Source organism: Peromyscus leucopus, chromosome 8b, assembly GCF_004664715.2.
Source record: "Peromyscus leucopus breed LL Stock chromosome 8b, UCI_PerLeu_2.1, whole genome shotgun sequence".
NCBI classification, from domain to species: domain Eukaryota; kingdom Metazoa; phylum Chordata; class Mammalia; order Rodentia; family Cricetidae; genus Peromyscus; species Peromyscus leucopus.
This window is the reverse complement of record NC_051086.1, coordinates 50,528,461-50,553,938: the sequence shown is the minus strand read 5'-3', so window position 1 is coordinate 50,553,938 and position 25,478 is coordinate 50,528,461. Positions and strand designations below refer to the sequence as shown.

Here is a 25,478-nt window from a genome sequence, read left to right as displayed (position 1 = left end):
TTGAGAACATGTTTCAGGACTATCTGCAGCACCAGAAAGTGGTGGGGGGAAGGCTGCTGCCTTCCTGTGGCAGCCCAAGACACGGAGACTGGACCCTTCCTCAAAGTGCCAGCTGAGAGAGTGGATTCTGGAACCAGAATGCCAGGGCTGCCTCGATCCACCATTATAAGTTGCATGACTCTGGGTGTGCCACCTAATCTGCCCACGCCTCAGTATTTTCATCATGAAACAAAGTATGGCATTGTAGCTTTAAAGAGTCATCGTAGCTGAGCAGTGATGGCGCACGCCTTTAATCCCCAGCGCTGGGGAGGCCGAAGCCATGGATCTCTATGAGTTCCATGACAGCCTGGTCTGCAGAATGAGTTCCCGGACAGCCGAGGTCACACAGAGAAACCCTGTCTCAAAAAACAAAACAAAACAACAACAAAAGTCATCTTGAAGAGGAGCTGGTAAGTGCCAAGTGCTTGGAACAGAGACTAGATAGACAGCAAGATACTCCTCATGGCAGAGCCCCTGAGAATCTGGACACTTTTCCTCTCAGTAGCATTGTGAGAGATAGAGAAGGAGAGGAAAAGGACCAGAAGGGAAGACATGTCAGTGCCTCCTTCCAGGTGGAGGCCTCCCCAAGTCAGCCCTCCTCAAACCCAGATACCGCAGAGAGAACGACACCATACAGAGAACCACTGCAGAAACCAAGCAAGGAAAAACAAAAGCAAGCCAGCAAACAAAGAAACACAAAACCTTCTTGCTTTTTCTTCAAAGAACAAAAGTAAACGGCAAATGATAACCATGGGAAAATACTTGCAATGTGAATGACCAGGGGTGACTCTCCCTAACACATACCTAACCTGTCAATCAGTCACTAAGAATGACACACAGCATTCAACAGGGATTTGAGTTCCTCATTATGGGTGTGTGTGTGTGTGTGTGTGTGTGTGTGTGTGTGTGTGTGAAAATAATTCATGAGTGTATTTTCAGAATGTTCAACCCTCTTATAGAGAATTTCAAAGTAATAGCAATATACATATACATATATATATATATATATATATATATATATATATATATATATTGCCAGCACACCAGTGGTTTCAAGTTTGATAATAGGCAATAGTAATAAGCATTCAAGGTGTTAGCCATGGAACCCTCTCTGGAAAGCAATTTGGAAATATCTGTCAAAATGAATCAAACCTTCCGACCCAGCATCTTCATTTTGTCCATGGGAGGTTCTGCTCTTACGTATGCAGAGAGCTGCAGTTCCAATAACAAACACAGTATCTCTGGTCCTGGGCAAACACTCAGAAACAATCTCAAAGTCCTAAAATCTATTAAAGGAAATGATGGAATAAATTTGGATACAATCATGGGGGCTGGAGCTGCAGCCCAGTGGGAATGTACTTGTCCAGTATGTGTGAGGCCCTGAGATTCCTCACAGGCTGCACAATAAAACACAGCAATAAAAATCAAAGTGTCTGATGTGCATGACTGGATGTATAAAGAGGTTTAGAGGGAGCAAGATGGGAGCTATTTCTAAGACATATTAATTGCAAAGCAAGATCAAAGATAGGGTATAATATAATCCAATTTATATGAATTCAGAGAATTATTTGGGGATTATATCTGGTGAATAGCATACTCTTGTGCACTGATGAAAACATTTGCTGTATACTGCTGTGTCTATATAGTTTTGTTTTTTAATTTAATGAATTAATTTGAATATATGTCTTCCCTCTTTGGATCCCCTCTCTATTTATAATAAACATATCAGGAATTTATAAAAATGTTTCTGGACAGGATGTGTCATTATGTGTCTAATTTTTGTCAACTTATTTCTATCCCACTTTATTTTATACCATCCAAGGTGGATACTTCATTCTAGAATGATACAAATTGCAGCAGGTTCGTCAGAAATCAAGAGACTTGGCATCCTTGAGAAAGTTGTTTTCTAGACTCTGAGGCCCTATCTTCCTGTCTTGTGTAGCAGCTAATTGTTACCACTAGGTGGCAGCAGAAACCGGCTTCCTGGAACAATATGGGCAAATTCTGAACTATGGATGCTTTTAAGACTGAATACTGCTGGCTTCTGTCCTCAGGTCAGGAGCTCACTTCCACAGCATAACTAACTCCCTGGGGAGGTGGAGCATTTGGATGGGTGGGTTGGCAGTTGCATTCTTCAAATAGAGACAGGGCCCTGAGTTCTTGGTGCATGGAAAAATCTGTCAATCTCTCTAGACCTAGATCCAGGGCTTGGAAAAACCCAAAGGCCATGAAAGGAATAGGATGAGCTGGGCAGCCTTCACTGCTACCTTGGAGTAGCTTGCCTGCTTCCTTTCCCTTCCCTTGAGATCCCTGGACATGGGCAGGGAGGAGACACAAGGGATACTCCAAGGGGGGAGATGAGAAGGACCATGCCACAGGAATGGGAGCCTGACAAGAAGAGTTGCCCCCCCCCCCCCGGGCTGGTACTGCTAGGACACCGCTGGGCTCACCAGCCTGAGTGGACTTCCGCCGCGCCTTCTTGATGTCCTCCTCGGTCTTGTTGCTCAGCTTGATCTCCAGCTGCTGGGTCTTCATCTCCAGGTCCTTCTGCCTCTCTGTGAGGGCTTTGCGGGCCTGCGGGTGGGTGGTGGGTGGGAGGTGGGGAGTGTGGTGAGGGGAGACAGCCAAGCCCAGAGAAGCTGTTCATAAAGCCGCAGCCAGCCTTCAGGGTCCTGCCACCCACCCACCCGTGCTCATCCTACCTGCTTGTGTGGATGATGGCACCCTGGCACAAAGGAACCAGAGGGCTAGCCCCTAGCTGGGGTTTTCTTACCCGCCCTCTTCCAGCCACACCTGCGCGTGACCTGTCAGTCTCTGAGGCCACGCTGCCTCCAGAACATGTGCCTGTACTGTGAGCCTAAAGCCGCTGTCTCTGAGGCTGGAGATAATGGCTCAGTGGTTCAAGACACCTCTTCTTGCAGGTGGCCCAGGGTTTGATTCCTAGCGCCCACTTGGTGGCTCACAATTATCTATAACTGCAGTTCCAGGGGAGTCAATGCCCTCTTCTAACTTCCAAGGGCACCAGGCAAGTGGTGGTGCTCAGACATATATTTGAGCAAAACACTCATACATATGAATAAATATAATTAATAAAGATTAAAAAAAAACCCCACTGTCTCTCAAGAGTTGGAAGGGACCATAAAGGTTACCTGAGTTACCTGAGCTAACAGTGCACAACAGCTTGTGGGTACCAATTTACTTATCTCACAGCCTCAGCCCTTACTGTGCCTCCATCACCACCACCACCACCACCATTACCATCACCATCATCATCATCATCACCATCATCATCATCACCACCACCATCACCACCACCATCATCATCACGGTCATCATCATCACCACCATCATCACCACCACCATCATCACCATCATCATCAACACCATCATCATCACCACCATCAGTAGCACCGTCATCATCACCATCATTATCATCACCACCACCACCACCATCATCACCATCATCATCAGCACCATCATCATCACCATCCTCCTCCTCCTACTCATCATCATCAGCACCGTCATCATCACCACCATCATCATCTACTCTCAGCTTTTGGTGGAGATGTAGCCACATCTTGGGTACCTGCAGTGGTTTGCCACTCCTGTTCTAGAGGACACCCAATCAGGCCACTGGGGAAACTGTTCCTCCAGGGCTGGCCACCAGCAGCCCTGCCTCCTGTGGGATGACCACCCACAGGAAGGTGATTCTTTTCACACCTGGGAGGGGAGACCAGTTCAAGGAACCCCTGAAGATGAGGCCCAGACGCTGTAGCCATGTGAGCAGCTGCAGCACATCTGACTTGGTGCCCACAGAAATAGGGGTTGCCTTGCCCATGCGGCCATTACAACTCCCATTTCATCCTCAGCTTCTCCTTGCTCCTTGTCGCCCTTGGGAGAGTCTTCCAAGTGTCCTGGGGTAGCAACTCCTGCCTGCCACATGAATAGGCGGGAGTTCCTTGGCCTCCCCCCACCATTCCAGCACACAAGGACAAAGGTTTCTGCTGTGACACCAACATCTGGTTTCTGTCCTTCAAGCACCCCAAGCTGTTCACCAGCGAGGTACCCTGGCCTCTCACCTTCTCCACTGAGGCATAGCGGCTGGCCAGCTGCTTCCGGAGGTCAGCGATGTGGTGGTCACACTTTTTCATGTCCTTCTTGAAGTTCTCTCGGAAGTTCATCAGTGGTTTCTCCACCTCGCTGTGGAGCTGTGGAGTAGGATGGAGAAGGAGGAGGGTGGAGAAGGCGTGCTCAGCACCAAGTTACAGCTGTGTTAGGGTGTGAGCGAGACCTCCCACCCTCTCATAGAAGCCAGCCCCTGGGGCAGTGGTCTGGATGGCTAGACCATCCAGAGAAGGCTAAAGAGATGAGCATCTTCATCAGCTCTCTGCACTGGCCACCTTAGGTCCTAGGCAGCATAGCCATGTGCTAAATGGGTAGCCAAGAACTTTCCAGTTACCACATTAGCTCACTCCTTCCTTTTCTGTGCCCTATAACAGCTTCTCCTCTTTCCAGCATCTTGTCTTTGACACTTGGTGGCTTGTACACTGTGCAGTGACTGAGTCACACTAAAGAACCTCGCATGGGTACCCTCACTTGGGTTTCACAATATATAGTTGTCTAGTATAGCTTCGTTTGGGCATCCTCTTCTGCCCTCTTCAAATTGGGAGTCTTTGGGGGCCAGACCACATCACCTGCCTGTGTCCTCAGGCACTTAGCAGAGAGACTGTTGTGTGAAGCTTGGCAGATGACTGGAAAGGTTGTCAATCACTCAGGTGATCTGAGATCATTTGTATCTATGGATCACGTGCTTCATGCCTGGAGTACAAAGATGACCCGGGCCTGGTCAGACCTCCAGGAAACGGTGGCAGGGGCTGTCGGGAGGCCCTTTGGGAATGCACCTTTGGGAATGCACCAGGACAACTGTCCTGAGAAGCACTGAGGGAAGCAGGCGCACTTCCTGTCCCCACCCTAGTCTACTGTCCTCATGTTCCTTCTGAGGGCCCAAGGAAGAGTCCTCTGCAGTGAGAAGAGCTGGTGGCATCTGGTTTTAAAGCACCCTCCCTCTTTCCCACTGCGCATCACACTTTCTTAAGATGTCGTTTAAGATATTTGTTTTGATTATAAGCATGGTGTGTTTATTTTTGCAAGAATGGGGATCAATAAGCCCAAAACTGGTCAGCCAAGAGGGCAGCCTAGCGCTCTCCTGTGCCCCATACCCAACCTCCTGGAGATGAGCAGCCCCTGCCCGGACTCAGCCTTCTATAACTCCAGTGGGCCAGTGCCTTGGAGACCCTCAGCATGACGCCCCCTCTGTCCCACTGGTGTCTGTGGCTGGCCAGCTCTGCCTCCCAAACAGATGACTTCCAGCTCTGGGGTTCTGGAGACTTTCTTGTCTCCCCTTGCTTAGGTTTTTGTGACACTGTCTTTTTTTCTGGAGATTACCCAAGACTCGGGTGTTCTTATTTTAACCCCCAGCTTCTTAAGCTGTGGGTTGCGCCCCCTAACGGGGACACAAAATTGAATGTGGGTCTTATGCAAACTTGGCAACCATGCAAGGTTTATGAACATGCAACAACCACAAGTTAATTCGAAATCAGACGTTAAATGAACCCAAGCTGTCTGTGTCACATGACGTGACTTCATAGCAGTCTTGGCTCAACAAATACATGGCACTTTGCCCTGCACATGCCTGTCACACCGCACACCACCAACAGACACTGCCCCAACCGTCTCAGCTGAGATTCAAGGCTGTTGCTATGAAGTGCAGTGCTTTTACTCTATGCACCAAGTTTTTCTGTTCCGGGGATTTGAACTCATGTCCTCATGATTGTGCGTTATCGAGTGCTTTACCCACTGAGCTATTTCTCCTGCTCATATGTTAAGGACTTCTTAAAACCAATATTTTTTTCCTTCAGAACTTTGGTTTGGTGTCTTTTTCAGATTCATTCTTAGCTCCGAAGCCTTTGCTCCCAGCAGGGCAACAGTGATCTTTCTTGAGAGTGTTTCTGGGGAATATGTTGCCAGTCAGGCCTGTACTAGATGGGTTGGACTATGGGGGTGACTGGTGGGGGGCATGGCTCCCCCAACCCCTTCTTTTCACATCACCTGTCAGAAGAGAAGAAGAAGAATTCCAAGTTGGAAATGATTTCAGTGACTGTCTGGTCTGGGCGTTTCCAAGTGGCGAGTGACTAGCTGTGAAATTAACTTGGTGGGTCAGGACCAGGGTTTTTGAGATAATAAGAGCCAACTTGGGGAGAAAAAATGTCAGGGTGTATTTTAGGCAGAATAAAAGTAGAGTGTTAGAAGCATCTGCGTTGGCTACACACATGTGTGTCTCAGAGTTGGTATGGGGGTGGGTACGCATATGTGCTTGGTGATCATGTGAAATGCCTCCTGTGGTCATAGTCAGGCCAGATTAAAGCCATGGACCCACTTGGAACTCCTCATTTCACACATGAAAAAAAAAAATGGAACTGTGGGGCTGCCAAGTAACCCACCAGTGCTCACAAAGCTTGTTAGTGACGGTGCTGGGCTCACATTCCCCCCCACCTCCACCCCACCCCCTGCACACCCCCACTCCCACCCCGGAGCCCTCAGATCTGCCTGTGCACATGCCCCTACTGCATGGTCAGGTTTCCTTCCATCAGCAGGAACGTGTCTATTCTCCCCTCTTTCACGGGGCTGGTTCTAACTGCCTTCCAATGGAGCGAGCTCATTTCTTGAGATTGCTGTTGCTATTAGCACCGGCTTGAGCCAGGAGCCTGGCAAAGCTGGAGAGCACGCCGTACGCAATCCCATTTCTTAAAAGGCTTTTACCCTCGACACGGAGCATTCGGATGGCGAAGAATTTCAATAAACCTTTTGGAGCTGACATAAAATAGGTTTTGTGCCTCGGGAACCATAGTCTTCAAGGCTGACAAATCAGTCCTCAGAATCCCCTCTTCCTCTTAAGAAATCGCCATGCCACTGTTAAGAGGCTACTGGGCTAGCCTGGAGCCATCAGCCCACCCAGGCCAGAAGCTGCAGAACTGCTGATGGTTTAAAGTTTGCACCCCATGTTGGCACACCCCTTCTCTATGAGCCGCCCTTAGTGCTGGGGTCTGTGAGCCTGTGAACCTTGCTTAAAATGGCCTGAGTGTTTGGGAATTCAGCCTGCATGCTCTCCGTGGCGCTCCCTGTGCGGGCAGGCGCTTCCTCAGGTTAGGGTTCCCCCTATGTATAATGCTGGAGATCTGGTTGATGGCCTCCACCTCCATCCCATGCAAGGGAAAAACAGCGCTGCTGGGAGCTGGGACAAGAGGAGGGAGGGAGGGAGGCCTTGGAAGGAAGGTACTCATGAACCATGGCTTAAAAATAACCCGCTGCATCATCTGCAGCGCTGAAGGCAGCCGTTTCAGGGAGCTCCCTCCTCTCCTCATGGGGGGCTCCCATGCCAATGTGCTGGGGAAGGGCTTGGTTGCATGGGGTGATCTAGGAAATCTCACTCACATGCGGGTACCGGCTCCATCTCGGGCACTCACACCCTTCAGAAGCCAGGAGCCAGAAGCTGCACTGTCCCTGCAAAGCTCTCCCATGGTCTCAGACTTCTGATCTAGTCATCCCCTCCTTCTCTGTGCATTGTACGCCACAGAGGGAGGGCTGGGGAGACTGACATGGTCCTGTCCTTCAAGAGTGCACATGGCCCGGGACCCTAATGCAAGGAACTGCAATAACAGTGGGAACAGCACTGTGAAGAGAAGGCAGTTAGAGGCAAGCGTGGAAGCCGTGGGAAGCAACAATGTCTTGGAGGATACCACCTTTAAATGACCAAGTCGGTACTTCAACACGGGGACTCTGGGTGTTCAAACACCTGGATAGATAGCACCCAGGGCTGTGGTGGTTGTCTGGTGGTGGCAGGAGGTCAGAGGGAAGAGAGGGTCAGTCAAGATGGTGGACGACACTCCCAAAGGCCTGTTAATGGGCAGGCCTATCAGTCAAGCATGCTTTAGTGTGAATGATCTCACTGAGACATTTAGCTTAATTTTCACTTGAAAGGAGCAGAGGGGCTGAGAGAAAATGTGGAGATATAAGCCAGGGAGAAGAGACAATGTTTTCATTTGGAAACAGAAAAATCCTGAGGCAGAACAGAGCTGAGAGCCTGGGGGGCAGGGAGGAGATGGCCCGCAGTTCTATCGCAGCGGTTCTCAGCCCTCCAACACTGCGACCCTTTAATGCAGTTCCTCATGGTGTGGTGACCCCCAACCATAAAATTATTTTGTTGCCACTTCATAACTGTATTTTTGCCACTGTTACGAATCGTAATGTAAACATCTGTGAATCCCAGTGGTCTTAGGCAACACCCATAATAGGCATTTGACCCCCAAAGGGGTTGCAACCCACAGGCTGAGAACTCTTGCTCTGTTTACTCATTTCGTCTGAAGGTCTCTATTAAGCATCTTCTACAAGTGCTTAGTGTTGACTGTAGTGAAGTGAACAGGACGGAATCACGCCTGAACTCAAAAAAGCCCCGGTTCTAGTGTCTTGGAATCAAATGAAAGGAGGGGACATTCAGAAATTCCGCAACAACAACTCGAGTTTCGAAAATCTTCCCTTGGACATAACCTAGTGTTCCAGACACAGAGTTGACTACCATGTCAATCCATGCCTGTGAAACCAACACAGAGCGGCTGGGGTTCACCTGAGTGAACCAGGAGGCATCCACTCCTACCACACAGACCCTGGGCTGCCTGCCTTCCAGGGCTCCTGAGAGCTCACTGTGAGCTGCTTGTTAAATAGCCATGATTCAAAAAGAAATTAAATGAACTCACTTTATAGTAAGCACCAGTGATCACAAACTAAGCTTATGTTCAAAAAAGGTAATCCTTTCTCAACACCGAAGCCATGCTCTTATCTGGGCTCTTGGTGCACACGTCCAGTCATCTCTGTCACTGTCTATTCAGTGGGAACAGCATCTAATGGTGAGCTATGGGCATCTCCTCCCAACTCTGTATTCGGGGACTTGGTACCATGGAAAATGGCAAGCCATGTAAGCAATAGAGAGCTGGTAACCAGTCATCAGTGTGTCCTGCTCTAACTCTGGCGGGAGGGCGGGGAGGGTTACCTTGGCAGAGAACTTGAGATGAACCTCAGCTTCATCGGCCAGGCTCTTCTTCACTTGGGCCCACGCCTCTCCCAGGGAACTGCAACACGAAGGAGGCTGTTAGACGGAAGGGGTGGGGGTGGGCAGAGATGTGGTGGTATTGTGTTCCCCAAAATATTGTGCACCCTAATAAACTTATCTGGGGTCAGAGGACAGAACAGCCACTAGATACAGAGGCCAGAAAATGGTGGCACACACGCCTTTAATCCTATCACTTGGGAGGCAGAAATCCGTCCAGATCTCTGTGAGTTTAAAGCCACACTGGAAACAGCCAGGCATGGTGACACATGCTTTTAATCCCAGGAAGTGATAGCAAAAAGCAGAAAGATATATAAGGCGTGAGGACCAGGAACTAGAGGCTGGTTAAGCTTTTAGGCTTTTGAGCAGCACAGTTCAGCTGAGATCCATTTGGATGAGGACTCAGAAGCTTCCAGTCTGAGGAAACAGGATCAGCTGAGGAATTGGCAAGGTGAGGTGGCTGTGGCTTGTTCTGCTTCTCTGATCTTCCAGGGTTCGCCCCAATACCAGGCCCTGAGTTTGTTTTTATTAATAAGAACTTTTAAGATTCCTGCCACACAGAAAGGGCTCTGGTCCAAAGCTACAGCCCTCCCTAAGAAGGGATGGCAGGTCTAGGCTCCATGTCTCGAGGAGGTACAGAACATTCAAGACTTGAACGAGACTAGACTCAGCCACCGAGGCCAAGGTGAGCCGGCCTTGCTTCCGTGTCTAAGAGAGGAGCAAGCATCTCAGCGGCAGGAGAAATAGCTGGAACCCAGAGCCACTCAAGGACTCAGGGAGGTGTGAGAGGGCGGGGGTGCCTTTCCCTAGCTTGTGCTGCAGTGGGGTTGGTGCCCGGCCAGCGCTGTCCCCGGTACCTTTCCACTCCACACCCTGGGTTGTTGCTGAGGGGACACATATACGTTGGTAACTAAAGGAAAAAACCAGATTCGTTTCTGAAGGCCCTTCTCTTGCAGCCAGCCCACAGAGCTCAGCCACTTGGCCTCCAGGAGAGGCGCAGATGGTCCACTTGGGTCCAGGGACATCCCAGGTGCAGCCACACACTGAGAAGGCTCTCCTGGCCATCTGCAGGGGCATGGTTTCTCTCTAGCAGATTCTGGATTGTGCACCCTACTGTGGCTTGCAGTGTACACTCTAAACTGTGCCATCTCTCTGCTCCAAAGAGATGCTCCAAACAGGAGGCGTCTCCCCAAATCTTGGAGACTTCCAAAGGACCCAAGATGCAGAATTCATTATGTGGACCCTTCAGCCCCACGATCATTCTAAACCAGACCCCTGACTCCTTTTCCAGACCTCTCACCCAGCAAGTTGACTTCATTTCATGCAAAATTAAACTTGAGTGGCAAATGCTGATTAGAAGACAGCCCGCTGGGCCAGAGCACAGGAGTTGCCACTTCCAAGTTCAAAGGCAGCAGCTAGCAGATCTGTCCCTGTGATCCAGTTCCCTACCTGGCTGGGGGCAGTGCTAGCCTGGCCTTGGGGGGTGTTCATGAGAAACTATCAAGTAATATCTATAGAGTCTGGAAGAAGGAAGGGTATTATTGGGGTTCCATCAGAGAAAGACTAGGTGAGTCTGGGGTGACCATGCTGTGGACATTGGTCTCTGCCTCAAGGGCCTGGCATCTGGGAAGCTGTGAGGAGAATGCACAGTCCTATAGACCTGCGTGGGCTAGGCTCCCTTACCTCACCCGGCAGTGGAAGCTGTCATGGCAGTTACATGGATCGGGGTGAGGTAAAGGTGTCCCCTCAAAGCATATGCAGCAGATTTCATCCCGGGTATGGCAGTGTTAAGAGGTGGGGCTCCTGAAGCCATAACAAAATGCCTGGGAGTCCTACGCTGGCCTTCTCTCTTTCGGTTGACATGTGGTGGCTTCTGTCACATGCTAGGGCAGTGTGTAGGTACCTTGTAGGTCCTGGCCCTTGGTCTTGGCCCTCCCAGCCTTCAGAACTATAAGCAATCTCTTTTCTTCATACATTATCCACTTAGAGCAATACAAAAGGGTCTCAGACACAGAGTCACACAGACAGGGCAGGCTGGTGAGCCGCAAGGGTGGGGTCCCCCACACATCGGGGGAGTGCTCTACCACTGAGCTCCATCTCCAGTCCTCAGGTCACTGTTAGGAGATGATGCAGAGACAACTGCATATCCCATGGCAAGGAGGAATCTTGACCATCACTTCACGCCACTCTCATAGGATCTCAACGCAGATTCTAGCTTCAAAGTGACAGTCAATAAGCCATTGCCATCACGAGGCGAGGGGTGCTGCTGCCCTAGGAGCTGAGTGACACTCAGAAGGTCCTGGAAATACAGGAGTCTGCAAAGGCCCTGGGAGGGGCTGAGCCTCTTCCTACAGGGCTACCAGCCCGCTGCCAGCAGAGCACGTGGGGTAACTGACTAGGGTCGGGTATGGTAGCCTGAGACTGTTAGCTCTGGGATACTGTGGGCGGGGGTTGGGGGGGGGGAAGCGGCACCATTCCCATCCTGGACCACATCTTCGGCCCAATCTGCAGGGCTGGCATGCCCCGGTGGAAGGGTGTCACTCCTGACTTTCAGATGGGCTCAGCACCATGCCTAGGTCCCCTCTCCTCAGTATACCAAGGCCCTTCAAATGTATGGAACTGCCGCACTAGGCCCTGTCAATATGTCTAAACGAATAGGTGTTCATTAAAAATAAATTTTACATGTTTGGGGAAACGCCATTAGAAATTCTCATTTGAAGACGGCGTCTGATGAGAAAGAGGTAAAAGAAAAACTGTCAGGTATACCTGGATCTCAATGTATAGTCTGAGACATGCCAAATCAAAGCATGGGTTCCTGTCAAAACTCCAACCAGGAATGACCAACATTTTATAGCCCTCCCACACATGAGACGCCCGAAGGCACAATGAAAAACTGAAGGCTGCTGATTCACCAGCACGCACACGTCTCGCGACATCTCATCCGGACAGAGCACCGAAGCTGCCAGCGAGCTCAAGCGTACTCTAACTGCCCCTGGGTTTCTGAGCTCTCGAAGGCCTGCACGGCCGTCCAGGTGCACTGGACGGAATGTCCAGAGCTGTGTTGTAGGTGTAAGATACAGCATTGTGGTCCTTTGTCCCCTCCAGTGACGCAGCGATGGGGATGTGTGCATGGGCATACATGCGGCATGGATATCTATCTGTACCTGAGCTTGTGTGGTTGAGTGTGCGCATGTATGTGGGTCTGGCATGAGAAGCAGGCTGCTTAGCTTAGGAGCATATGCTGTGTGCTGGCAGGACAAAATGTCCCTGGCAGGAGCCCAAGCCGAGGGGGTGGAAGCAGGAAGGCTCCAGAGCCATGCAGTGATGCCAAGCGCGGGGACCCATAGGAAGCGGCTTCCCCTGGTGGCAGGGCTACTTCCCATGCGTTTCCTGCCTTGTCTCAGCCTGAGGAAGCAGTAGGTGAGGCTGGGAGCCAGCTAACCATGTTCGTGTCGGAAGAGGGACACAGGCTCTGTTAGGCCATCCTGTGGTTGACAGGGAGGAGATGGCCTGGCCTTAGTCAGCCCATGAGGAGCCCTAATCAAAGCCATATTCAGTTAGCAAAACATCTCCGTCTCAGGCAGACTCCAGCCACGAGGCAGACTCCAGCCTGTTCACTGTCACAGCTCCCTGACCACTGCTGTGGCCACGCCTTCTTTCTTAGGCTCATCTCAGGGGGGTGGTGGGACAACAGAGGCAGCCTCTGAGGACCCTGTCAGTACTGACTTCGAAGGAGCCTTGATCGTTTTTCTTTTGAGGTGAAAATCACCGGTGATAAAATTATCCAATTTAAGGTGAGCAATTGCCAAGTGTCTACAACATCCACAGTGTAGAACAGCCTACCTTTGATGGCCCCAAACCCTTCACCATCCCATCATAAAGAAAAGCTTATGATTCCTCCCTCTACTTTAGCCTCCTGATTCATACCTTGAAACTCTGATGGAGGATATGGGGATGGGGCAGTAAGTAAGGTTAGAGGGCAGAGCCACGATCCAGGAGGATTATTGTCCTTGTGGGACTCGCTCCCCCACCCCAGCCCACACAGAGGATGGTGTGTAAGCGCACAGTGATTTTTTCAGCCATCTGCGACTCCAGGGAGAGTCTGTGTCAGACACCAACTCTGCTGGAACCTTGACATTGAACTCCCAGTCTCTAGAACTGAGACAAAATAGAGGCTTTTTCTGTGCTTTTTCTTGATGGGGATTTCACTGTGTAGCCCAGGTTGGCCTTAAACTCATGATCTTCCCATCTCTACCTCCTGAGTACTGGATTACAGATATGTATACCTTCATGCACAGGAAAATTCCTATCATTTAAGTGACTCAGTCTGTGGTATTTTGTTATAGCAGCCTCCCCAGACACATACACACCCTAAATGGAAAGGTTTAAAGTACCTACTAACTATCACTCCCCTTTTCCCTCCTCACCACTAACCAGTGGGCTTTGTTTCTACTGCTTTGCTTATTCTGGACACTTCATGTGAATGGCATGGTATACTCTGTGACCCACGGCAGCTGGCTTCTTTTACCTAGCATCACATTTTTGAGGTTCACCCACACAGTGGTGGGTCTCAGTATTCTATTCCTTTTTATAGGCAAATAATATCCCATTGTACATCCATGAGTATCCATTGTGAGTACACTGTGGTTTGTGTCCCTGTTCACCTCCTGAAGGAATCTGGGCCATTTCTACCTTTTAGTCTCTGTGGACAGTGTTACTTTGAACATGCTTGTTTGAGTCCTTACACTTGGGTCATTTGAGTATATAACCTAAGAAGGAGTGGTGACGTATACTACTTCTCTGATTATCTCTTGAGAAATGCCAGGCTAGTTTCCACAGTGGCTGTGTCGCTTGACATGCCTGCCAGGGATCAGGAGGGCCAGGGCTCTGCAGACAGACAGAAGAGAAGGCATCTATCCCTGCAGGATTTCTCCCACTGGAGATCCATGCATGGCTGGGAAGGTTCAGAGGGTCCCTTAGCCCCATCGAGGACTGTCACCATAGGAGAGGGAGATGGGGCCTGGCTTGGGACTCTCAAAAGCTCTCTCAGAGGCTGGATAGGAAATTCTCAGACTCAGTTTCCTCCCAGAAGAAGGGGGACAGAGCTGGGCTGAGAGGCTGCTGTCCAGCCACAGGGCACAGTGCAAAGGGGCTCTGACGTGCTCCAGCACCTAGGAGACCCTGGGTCACTGAAGAAAAAACATATGCAGAAGGGATTACCTGGAGTATGAACACTCAAGACTTCAGGTCATGGGTGCCTACTTTGAGCCATGGGCACTAGCATTTTTGTTTGGTTGTTTATTTGAGATAGGGCCTTGCCATGTAGCCCAGGTTGGCCTGAAACTCATAATCCCCCCATTTCTCAGCCATCAGAATGCTGCCAGTAGAGGCCAAAACACTTAGTTCTGAGTACCAGTCTTGAACCAGAAGTCTGAACCCTGAGCCATGAAAACTCATCTTGAGCCATGAGTATCCACCTTGAGTTATTAGTGCCTTGTCCAAGGCGTGAGGGTCTACCTCAAGGCGTGAGGGTCTACCTCAAGTTGTGAGGGTCTACCCTGGACTATGAATGATTACAAGGCACAGACCCCCACAGTGAGTCAGGCCCACAGCAATCTCTCCATCCCGAGTGAGCAGCATTGCTGATGTAAGGATCCCTTTCTCTGTGTCCCCTCATCTTCCTCCCCCCCTCCACTCTCCACCCAACTCACCCTTCCTCCTGGGCAGCCAAGGAGTTCTGAGAGAGCTTAGCCAGGTTCTTTGCATATTCCTCTTCAATCTTTATCCTGCGAAGAGAGAAAACCCAGTGTGTCTGCTCTGCAGTGTCGACCATGGGTGGGACCCCCCAACACCCTGCCATGTCTCGGTCTTGCAAAGAGACCCCCTAGACATGGGAGGCCCAGAGCATGTGGCTCTCACAGCCCTGCTGACACTGGAGGGGCCCACAGCGACAACTACTGCATACAGGAATGGTTTGGACTCTGCTTCCCACTTCCGGCAGAAGTCATCAGTACCACTCCAAGCATGAGATCGGACATGAGAACCTTCCAGGAACAAGAGAAGCTTGTGACAGACCTCCAGGGATGCTAAGGATGTGCCCAACCCTTACATCCTTTAGTTCCAAGTTCACACACTCCCAGATGGCCTCAGCCTACAGAAGCAAGAAGGGAACATCTTCTTCCACCCTCCCACCCACAATGTCTTCAATTGCCAAGCATTGCCACGGGTGCAAGTGTTTCCATGGAAACCAGGTAGGGTCCAGAGCTGCAATCCCATTGGATTTTCCCAGAGGAGAAAACCCTCCACACACCTCCAAGGCAACTCTCTGGGGCACACATTCTGTACAGCTAGGCATATCCACGTTACGTGGGCTGTCGACAGCATGTTCACCTCCTAAGAGGCTCTTGGGGCCATGGTGAGAGGCAGAGCTGTGCTACGACAACCAGAGGCAGTCTGAAGGCAGGGTCCTAGACAGCCCTTCCTCCTTCATTCGGTGAACCAGAAGTCCTGGGACATGGGATTGCAGCATGTGCTTCCCGTCTGCTAGGGTGAGAACCCAAAGGATGCAGGGGCCTGAAGAGGGCGACTGTGCGGACCTGCCACAGCCTCTGCACAACTGCTCACTCCTCCCTCCTGGCTGGAGCCTGTCTGCAAGCTCCTGAGCTTCCCACTGACCCATCTCCACCTCTCCTTTGCCTCCAGCCCCAACGATGTGACCCTCTACCCCGCAACTTCATACGGGAATCAAGATCTCCAGAAAGCAGATCTCATGATGCCACAAGGTCAAGTGCACGAGCCAGGAGAGGGAGGTGCACACGCCATCTGCCTCCTGAGCCTCTGCTGTGAGCCAGCCTGTGCCATCCCCACCTCCTGCCCGCTTCCCTCGGTCCAGCAAACTCGCAAGTCCCAGCCCTGCTGCCTGGCTCTCCTGCCTCTGATCGCTTCCCCAAGAGCTCCGAAGGTGGGCTGAGACAGGTTCCAGGAATTTGAATTCCCTCCACTGGCTCCCAGAGACCTCAGTGGCCTGAGATGACAGAAACCATTCATTTGCCAACAGGACACGGTTATGAGTGTAAGCCATATGCATATTGAGGCTTCAGCTCCCATTGCTTCCTATTTGTCTGGTTTATGCTTCTGTTTTCTTGCATCTGAGCAAAGCAGCTTTCCAATTTCCTACTAGTTTAATGGGTCATAAAATAAAGATTTGATTATACAAATGGAAAATAGGCCTCCTAAGGAAAAACGGGCTTTAAAAATGCCAGAGCATTATTACCCGATTACTAGTGTTATAATGAAGAAATACCTTTTAAAAGATCTTTGCTACTTGCAAAGAATATTTCCAGCAAGTCATGGAAACTCTAGCTGGAAAGTTGTACATATGTTTATGAGAAAAATGAGTTGATGGGTGTGTGTGCAGGTGTGTGGGTATATAGATGTATGAGTGTGTAAGGGGATGAGTATGTAAATATGCAGGTGTATGGTATGTAGATGTACAGATGTGTGTGATATAGGTGTGCAAGTACACAAGTGTGTAGATGGTGTAGATGTGTACACATGTATTCAGGTATGGATGCACAGGCATGTGGGTGTGCAGGTACATGGGTGTGCAGGTATGGGTACACAATGGTATGGGTATGCAGAAGCATACACATGCAGGTGTGTGTACACAGAGGTGTGTGAGTGTGCAGGTACATGGATGTGCAGTTGTCTGTGCACAGGGATGTGGGTATGTAGATACTTGGGTGTGTAGGTGTGATGTGTGGGTACACAGGGATGTGTCAGTGTACAGGTGTGTAGGCATGCAGATAAGCAGGTACACAGGTGTGCAGTCACATGGGGGCAGGTATATGGGGGTGTGGGTATGTAGGCACACAGGTATATAGGGATAGGGGTAAGATGTAGGGGTGTGGGGGGTATAGGTGCCCAGGTGCATAGTTGTGTGGTGATTTGATGCATGACTATGTAGGTACACAGATATTTAGTTGTTAGGGCATGTAGTGGCTAGGATGTGTGAGTATGCAGACCTGTATGTGAGCAGGCCTGAGGATGTCCAGGTGTATTTGTCCATGGGTGTGCAGGTCATTCAGGGATAGAAACAAGAGAGACAGAGAGGAGGAAGATGAAGAGGGGACTTCGCTGCAGCTTTTCATATTTTCCTTGAGCTGAATTTATTGGATCTTCATCTATGACCCAAGTTCTTCAGACACAGGGCTATCGGAATCCTTAGAGGCAGGGGTGGGATGGGGGCATGGTTCTGTGTCCCTTGGCCTGGGAAACAGTTTTAGTTAAAAGACGACCTGGAAGGCCAGGACTGGCACACGCTTCCAGTCCCAGCACTCAGGAGGCAGACCAGGTGGATCTCTGAGTCCGAGGCTAGCCTGGTCTACAGAGTGAGTTCCAGGTCAGTCAGGGCTACACAGTGAGACTTTGTCTCAAGTAAAAAAAAAAAAAAGGTTACATTCATGACAAGGGACAGCTTCAAATGAGGGGAAAGGAGCAAAGCGGCAAGTCAGGGGGGTAGTGGGGAGGAGTGGCGACTGTGGCAAACACGACATGTGTCCCTTCCATGGACAGCAGCGACTCAGCTCCAGCCAGTTGTTGCATAGGGGCTGTGAAGGCATCGAGAGACACCACACATCCAGGATTCAGTGCAAAATGTGAGCGCGCGAGTGTGTGTGTGTGTGTGTGTGTGTGTGTGTGTGTGTGTGTCTCAATATATATATATTGAGGTCTCATGTAGCTCAGACAAGCCATAAACCTGCTACACAACTGAGGATGGTCTTGAACTCCTGACTTCCTTCTTTCAACTCCCAAATGCTGGGATTATGGGTATGAAGCACTACACCTGGCTACCAGTATTTTTGGATATTGGTTCAAATCTTTAGAAACACTATCCATGCCTACACCACACATTTGCTGGCCACATCTGCCCCAGGGCTAAGCATAGCCAGCCAGCCCCTCCCCTGGGGTCCAGGGCTCAGAGAGCTGCGTGGGTCCTGGTCTCACCTTTCCCGGATGAACTCAGACATCTCCTTCTGCATCTGCTTGCCTTTCAGTTGCTTCTGCAGCAGCAGTTCAAACCCAGCCACTGTGCCATTGCCTTGCGGGTCCTTCTTATCCGCCTAGGAAGAAGCAAAAGTCCAATCTTCAGAGAGTGGGCTGCGTCTCTGGGATACCTTCCAGATCATGTCAGGGAGTTATTGCAGCTTGCAGAAACCTTTCTCAGTGCGAAGAGCTTCATGGGCCCTCTTCCCTGTCCTGACCACAGTGAAACTCTTTCCTCAGCAACAATAACCCAAGACCCTCTGGGCATGCCACTAACACCTTTCCTGGCAGGGAAACCACCATCATGCCCTACTGAAGCTTTCCTGTATCCATCATACCCTCCTGAGGCTTCCCTATCTCCATCACACCCTCCTGAGGCTTCTCTATCTCCATCACACCCTCCTGAGGCTTCCCTATCTCCATCACACCCTCCTGAGGCTTCCCTATCTCCATCACACCCTCCTGAGGCCTCTCTATCTCCATCACACCCTCCTGAGGCCTCTCTAACTCCATCACACCCTATTGAGGCCTTTCTGTCTCCATCATACCCTTCTGGGGCTTCTCTATGGGTGTTGAAGATGTGTTCACTTCATTCTGTGAATGCTACATCTTGATACAAAGGCAAGGAAATCACCCAAAAGACTAAACCAAACCCTGCCTCTCTCTGGGGTAAACAGGCTGAATGACTCATTGGCTCAAAGAAAAACCAGCAAGAGCAGCGTGCTCCAGGGACTCTGCCAGTGAGGAGACATTTCTACTAAGAGGAAAAGGCCTTGACAATCAGGAAAGGAAAACCACTGAGGGACCAGGAGCCAGAGCTCAGATTAAGATGAGAATTCTCGACTGAGCATGGCAGCGTACGCCTGTAATCCTAGCACCTGGGAAACAGATGCACAAGGGTGGCCAGACTGTCTCAGCATAACCCAGACAAGCAAAAGAAGGACACAGGCGCTCTAACATGGTTCCCCAGGATGCCAGTGGACAGCAGGCAGGAGAGCATGCTCTGCCCAGCCCCACATTTCTTGTCTCCCCTCTAGGACATGTCCTGGTCCCTAGAGCCCCGAGGATGACTTCTGCACACAGGACAGCCACTCTTTATTCGGCTGCTGTCACCATTCTTCCTGGTCCACCCACTCTCCTCTCACCCTCCATTCTCATCTGCAACATACGCAGAGCAGGTTACATCCAATTTTTCCTTAAAACACCTTCAATACCTCCCAGCTACAGACAGCACAAGACACAACTTCCTTCAGGTCTACAGAACCTTTCCATCTCCTTACTGCATACATGTCTCTCCTGGATCATCTCTCACAGGCCCAAAAGCTTTCATGTCCTCTGCAGACCTCTATCTTACAAGCAGGACAGTGGGAGTAGCAGGAACCGCTCTGCAGGGGCAATCAGGAACCTTCGTGTGCTTTTAAATGGGTTCATGATTTAGGAGGAAGAAAAAGCACTTTGGGCTGGTAGTTAGCAAATCAAAAGAGAGGGCAGATAACCCATTCCGTGCCATGGTGCAAAGAGGTTTTCTTTATTGGTTGTTCCTTAGGGTCTTCTCCAAAGCTCCTTGTAGAGGTTTAGTCATTTTCCATAGACGGTTGAGGTGGCGCGAACCCTCACCACTATAACTGCAGAAAGGTCAGGGTCACCGCACCTTCAAAGGGCAAGTGCTCTGGACCAGCTCTGACACTCTTGAGGTGTGGGATTTTACATGCACATCAAGGCGTCATTTTAACGGTGGGAAAAATATACATCACGTGAGATTTATCGTTGCCGTCACTTCTAAGTGCACACACAGTTTAGCGACACTAAGTGTACGGAGACTGAGGGGGTGACGTTCTGCCATCCATCACCTGCAGAAACTTCTCACCTTGTAACAGGCCACTCTGCACCCACTAAGCAATATACAGGGGCTTGAGAGCTGTGGATGTTGAGAGGTGATTTATACATCCCTGTCTGCGCCCAACTTCCTCACGATTCAGTTGGGAAAGCAACATGCGAAGAAGAGGCAAAGCATGGGTCCGAGGCCACTCACAGTGGTGTCGAGCGGGCCTGGAACTCAGATTTCATTATTAAAAGTAATTCTAGTCTCCTGCCTCCATCCAGCACTGGAGGGAACTGTCTTTCAGCTTCCTGGCATTCTGGTTGTGGTTTCTATGTTCCTGTGAAGGAGAACCACACAGATTCCCTGGGACTGCTGGGATGATTTAGAATCCGGGAAAGTCCAGTCTGAGATGCCGAACCAGACACCACACCTTGAGGCTTCAACAAGAAAGGCCCTTTCCACCCTTCCCAGGTGTACGCTGCTGTTGGGGTCACATGGATGTTGGAAACTGAGGCAGCACTTACCCAGAAGTAGTCACAATAGCTCCACTCAGTCGGCTTGAGTAGCTGCTGTTCAGGCATTGTGTCTGGGTGAGGGAATGTCACACAGTTGATCTGCAGGGCACAGAGTGAGAAAGAGAATGCTGTCTCTGCGGGATCAAGTGGATGGAGCACAAAGCAGGTCTCCCCCCCACCCCTCCCCCGGGTCACTTTGGTGGAATGTCCTCAGCAATCTTCCCAAGCTCCAGCAGCCAGTGAGTACTTCAAATAAGAGGCAACAGGCCCCCACACCCATCCTAGAGGCTACAATGAGGGAAACCTCTTTGGCGAGCGTTTAATAGGATCTATCACAACTGTAAATGCCTAGATCCTGCGACCCAGCAACCATGCTTCTGAGAGACTGTGCTACAGATCCATGTGTGCCCCGTTTCCACCACGTACTATCTATGCGGTAAAAGGCTGGACCAGGGCTGCACTGTCCAACAGGAGGGGGATACGTAAATAAAGAATGAGACAGTCAGGAATGGTGGTGCCACTTGCAACCCCAGCACCCAGGACAGAGAGGCGGCAGGCTGAGGAATTCAAAGCCACCCTGGGCTAGACAAAGAGATCCTGTATCACGCACAAAAGGCATCTGTACAGGTTGTGTGGAGGGTCCACGTATGTATTTATGAATGAAGGCAGAAGTCAAACTGTTTAGGGAAACATGGCAACTATTGGGAGGGGGAGTAAGGAGGAAGAAGGTAAGGAAGCACGAGATGATTAGCTCAATACACAGTATGTACTGGTATGAAAAGGATCTCATAAAACACCGTACTATGTACAATGAATACATATATGAAAAGCAAATAAGCGGTACAGCAATGAAGTATTAGCCATATTGATAAGGAAAAGAACCAGGATGCACTGCTAAGTGGTGAGTGGGTCCGGGTGCACAGCAGGCAATGTGTAGAATAGTTTAGGCTATCGCAGTGTGCTCCATTTCTATGAAGAAGTGGGGTAATATCTGCCTGTTTGATATAACCTATGTGGGATCATTCTGGAAGCCAGAAATGAGCATCCGAATCTGCTTCTAAGAAAAGCCAAGGACAGGGCTGACTCAGAAGTGCCTGAGGGTCAGGGTGAGAGGTTATACTGAGCTGCCTGTGGTATGAACATCCTCAGTTTAAAGGTATAATCCGGGGTGCGGGTATAACCTTGGGGCTGGCCCTCATGATGGAGAGTGTGTTGTGCAAGCTTCTGGGCTGTTAGAGCTATTGTTCCTTCCAGCTGTGTTTGTGGTCCTCCCTAGCTGCTCTCCCTCTTCCCCCGCCCCTTTGCGGGCATGGCTTTGCTGCTGCTTTTGTTGATATGGTTTCAACCCCCCAGCTTGACACCATGACCTCCTCTTTCAACCTCCCCATCTGCCAAAGTGGGGTGTTCTGGTGCTGACCAGGACCCCCCCCCCCCCCCGGGGTGGCAGACTGTCCTCAAACTCTGACCTAGGAGGGCCATGCAAAGAGCTAGGTGCCCCTGTGACCCAGAATCTACAACTAGGACAGGAGGGAAACAGCCTGTTCCTTGGGAAGGTTCTTCGGGCTGTGGACACACATCTCACGGGCAGATTCATATTCCTGCTCCATGTCATCAGACTGTGAGCTGATTCCAAGTCAGCCGGAGATCGGGGTCTGTAGGTCAATTGTCTCAAGTTTTCAGTGACGGCAATTATTTCAGAGTTTAAAATGAAAACAAAACCAAAACACCATGGACAACCAGCAAACTCCTATGTCAGCTGACTCAGACCCTGGGACCTCTGACCTAAGGGCAGGACAACATGTGTTAGTCGGGGGCATTGTCCGGCCTGCCTGCCCGCTGCCAAGAGCAGCAGCTGCCCTCATAAGCCTGGGTGAGGACACCCAGAAGTGCTAGCCAGAAGAGAAAGGCCTGCTCCTGGACATTGATGCTGGCGAGATAAGGTGGGGATCGTTTGGGGAGAAGCATACTGACATGGTGGGAAGGGGGCCAGGAATGTCACAGTGCCCTGGAGATGGGCAGCACTGAATTCTACCACAGTCAGCTCAGTGTGGAGTTCTGGTCTACAGCTGCTGTTAGGGGCTGGATGCGGGGTAGAGCTGGTAGCATCTCAGGTCTAGCCTCAGGAAAGGGTCTCTCCAAGCTCTTGATCTAGGCGGAACCCCCTCCCTGCTGTGAGGTGTCCTGATCTGAGCCTTCTTTAGGGGCTTTGACAGCTTCCCACTGAGTGGGTGCTGCTTGGGGCCATCATGAAATCAGGGTATGGAGGTTGAGCCTCCAAATATTTCCTGTTCCAGCCGTACTGGTGATGACAGTCATCTTTATTTTGCTTCCTGAAAACTTTAATGTAATTTAATGACATATGGTTTCTAACAGTAAAGTCATCAGGTGCTAAGAATCACAGAACCAGAATTGGGGGAGGCGTCTCAGTGGGTAAGAGCACTTGCTGGTCTGCATGAGGATCTGAGTTCAAATCCCTGGAGTGCCAACGCCAAGTCAGGCATGGCTGCATGAGGCTCAGAGACAGGAGGATTACTGGGAGCTTGCTGGTTGCCAGCCTAGCCCCGGATTTAGTGAGAGTCAGTCTCAAAGAAACTAGGCAGAGAGTATCAGAGAAAGATACATCTCCCTCTGGTCTCCACGTGCATGTGAGTGTGCACACACAAACACATCTATGCAAATACATAAAAGAAAGAATCATGGAACCCACAGATTTAAGGTACAATTACCCTTCACTATCTGGGGGTGGAGGGGTGGGCACTGGTTTCAGCCTTCACATGGATGATAAAATTTATAGAGGTGAAATGGCATGGCATTTGCATATAATAAATGCAGACCCTCCTGCCATTCATAGACTTACAATACTTAATCATTTGAGCTCGGTATTTGTTCTACTGTATTGATGAGGGAGTAACGGCAAGAAAAAAGGTTGTACGATCGAGTACAGACACAACTTTCAACCTGCAGTTGGTGGGATCCTCAACTGGCTGAATTCACAGACGCGGACCTGGAGCGAGGGCCACAGTACTCAAAGGTAGGCAGGACTGATTTCTAAGGAACCTCATGATCTACCCAGGCCTTCCTCCTTTCTCTTCACCCAAACTGCTCTTGGCCTTGGCCACAAAGGAAGGAGCTTATCACAAGTGGCTTGGCCAATGGTGGGTCAGGGCTAGCAGAAAATGGGTCTTGTTTAGCCATGTCTGGCATCCTTCCTGAGAGTACTCACATCCAGAGAAAGGCTGGTCCTGTCTACCCCAGGATGCTCGTGAAAAGAAGTTAGATGCCATTAGTCCAAAGGGGAGAGAGTAACAGGAAAACCCCTTCAATGGCAATCCTCAGCTGGCTCCGAGGTTGACCACAGAAGGTCTACAGGAGAGCTAGGACTTAATTATGTCCCATTCAACCCCTCCTTTGTCCCAGAGCCATGGTGTGACATGTCTCAGAGTCACCTGGTAGGGGGTTGTTAAGCAGAGGGTGGGCCTGGCCTGAGTGTATGATCAGAGGCTCTGGGTGGGGCCTGGGGCTCAGGTGATGCTGATGACAGGCGAGAAGCAGCATTTGCAAGCCAGGCTGCAGGGGCGGAGCACCACCCAAGGAAGGGCTGCACCCACCTGTGAAAGATAGAATAATGAACAACCCCACGGTCCTGCTCTTTCACACCTCACAGAGCCTTCCAGAGTGATACCTACAGCAGGGACTAGAAGGTTTGGGGTCTAGTGGGCGAGAGCCCCTCAAATGGCCCTGGAACAGCCATGGAAGGATGGGGGCTGGGAGGAGTGAAGGCGGGAGGTGGGGGGAGCTGTGGACTCTTGATGTTCCTGCCACTCTGAGGCTATTAGTTCTCAGATGCCCTGGTCAGGAGCCCCGGGGTGCCTGTCACTCACTGACTGCCTCTGTCACTTCTGATTTGGGTTAGCCCACTGGGACTTCCTGGAATCCTCAGAGTCCTTCTCCCCCTGGTGGTTGTGTTGAGAAGTGCACAACGCTGAGGAAACCAGATCACAGAAGTGTTCAAATCCAGGTCAGGCTGCGCCAGAGCCGCAGGTTTACCAGATAGCTCCTCCATGGCATGTGCCACGCGGGGTTTCCCTGCTACACTGAGTCTCCCATCATCCTGCAACATACATCTGTGTTGTAATTCTGATGCTTTCTTTCTTTTTTTTTTTTAAACCTTCCCTTCCTTGCTCACAGCTTGCCCATGAGGGCAGGTGGCGGGATGGAGACCTTCCTATCCTAGGGTTTTCCTAGCTCCTGGCACATCAGGCAAACCATGGGTATCCAACAAAGCATCATTATTGCAATGACAGGGAACTAGGTCTGAGGTACAGCATCTGTTCTCAAGAGCTTGATAATGAAGGGATGATGGTCCTTGGGATAAACCTCTCATTAGGGGAGGCGCAGGATGCTGAAGCCACAGGAAGGGCTGGGTGGGGGTGCTGGGATGACTCTTAGATGGAGTGGTACTTGAGGAAGATCTAAGCAAACAGGCTGGGAGAGGAAAGGGTATTTCAGGGGCCTGTGTGTGTGCCTCCACGTGCAATTATAAATGTGTGTGTGTGTGTGTGTGTGTGTGTGTGTGTGTGTGTGTTTGTGTGTGTGTGTGTGTGTGTTCATACAATGCATGTTGAGTTTAGCTCAGAAGCAAGAGGGGCTCTTGCAGATGTGCCCAGATGTCTGTGCTGAAGGTAGTTAGCCACCAAGTGTCTGTCTGGTTCTAGTGTGACATGGACGGGACGGGGCTCTCTGGGTTCTCAACCCCACATGGTGGAGGCTGCACAGTTTGGAGAGCTGAAAAAAAGATGTGGCCTCAGGAGGGAAAGGCTCAGGACTGCCCTTGACCCCAAACGCCAACAGTGCCAAGGAAAGAATGTGAGGAGCCTGGCCTGAGTGCAAGTATGTC

The 25,478-nt window shown here is 50.5% G+C and overlaps 1 protein-coding gene across 8 annotated transcripts in view; it reads right to left on the bottom strand.

Annotated features, from left to right (window-relative positions):
* Gas7 (growth arrest specific 7) overlaps nt 1–25,478 on the bottom strand; it is a 232,331-nt gene that overhangs the window by 4,286 nt on the left and 202,567 nt on the right. For all 8 annotated transcript variants that reach the window (XM_028869379.2, XM_037200583.1, XM_037200581.1 and 5 more), the window contains 6 exons: nt 20,591–20,680; nt 18,206–18,321; nt 14,911–14,985; nt 9,143–9,221; nt 4,119–4,247; nt 2,490–2,613 (listed from right to left, as the gene is read on the bottom strand). In XM_028869379.2, coding sequence (XP_028725212.1) covers nt 2,490–2,613; nt 4,119–4,247; nt 9,143–9,221; nt 14,911–14,985; nt 18,206–18,321; nt 20,591–20,680 — 613 coding nt within the window. The remainder of the gene's footprint in view (nt 1–2,489; nt 2,614–4,118; nt 4,248–9,142; nt 9,222–14,910; nt 14,986–18,205; nt 18,322–20,590; nt 20,681–25,478) is intronic.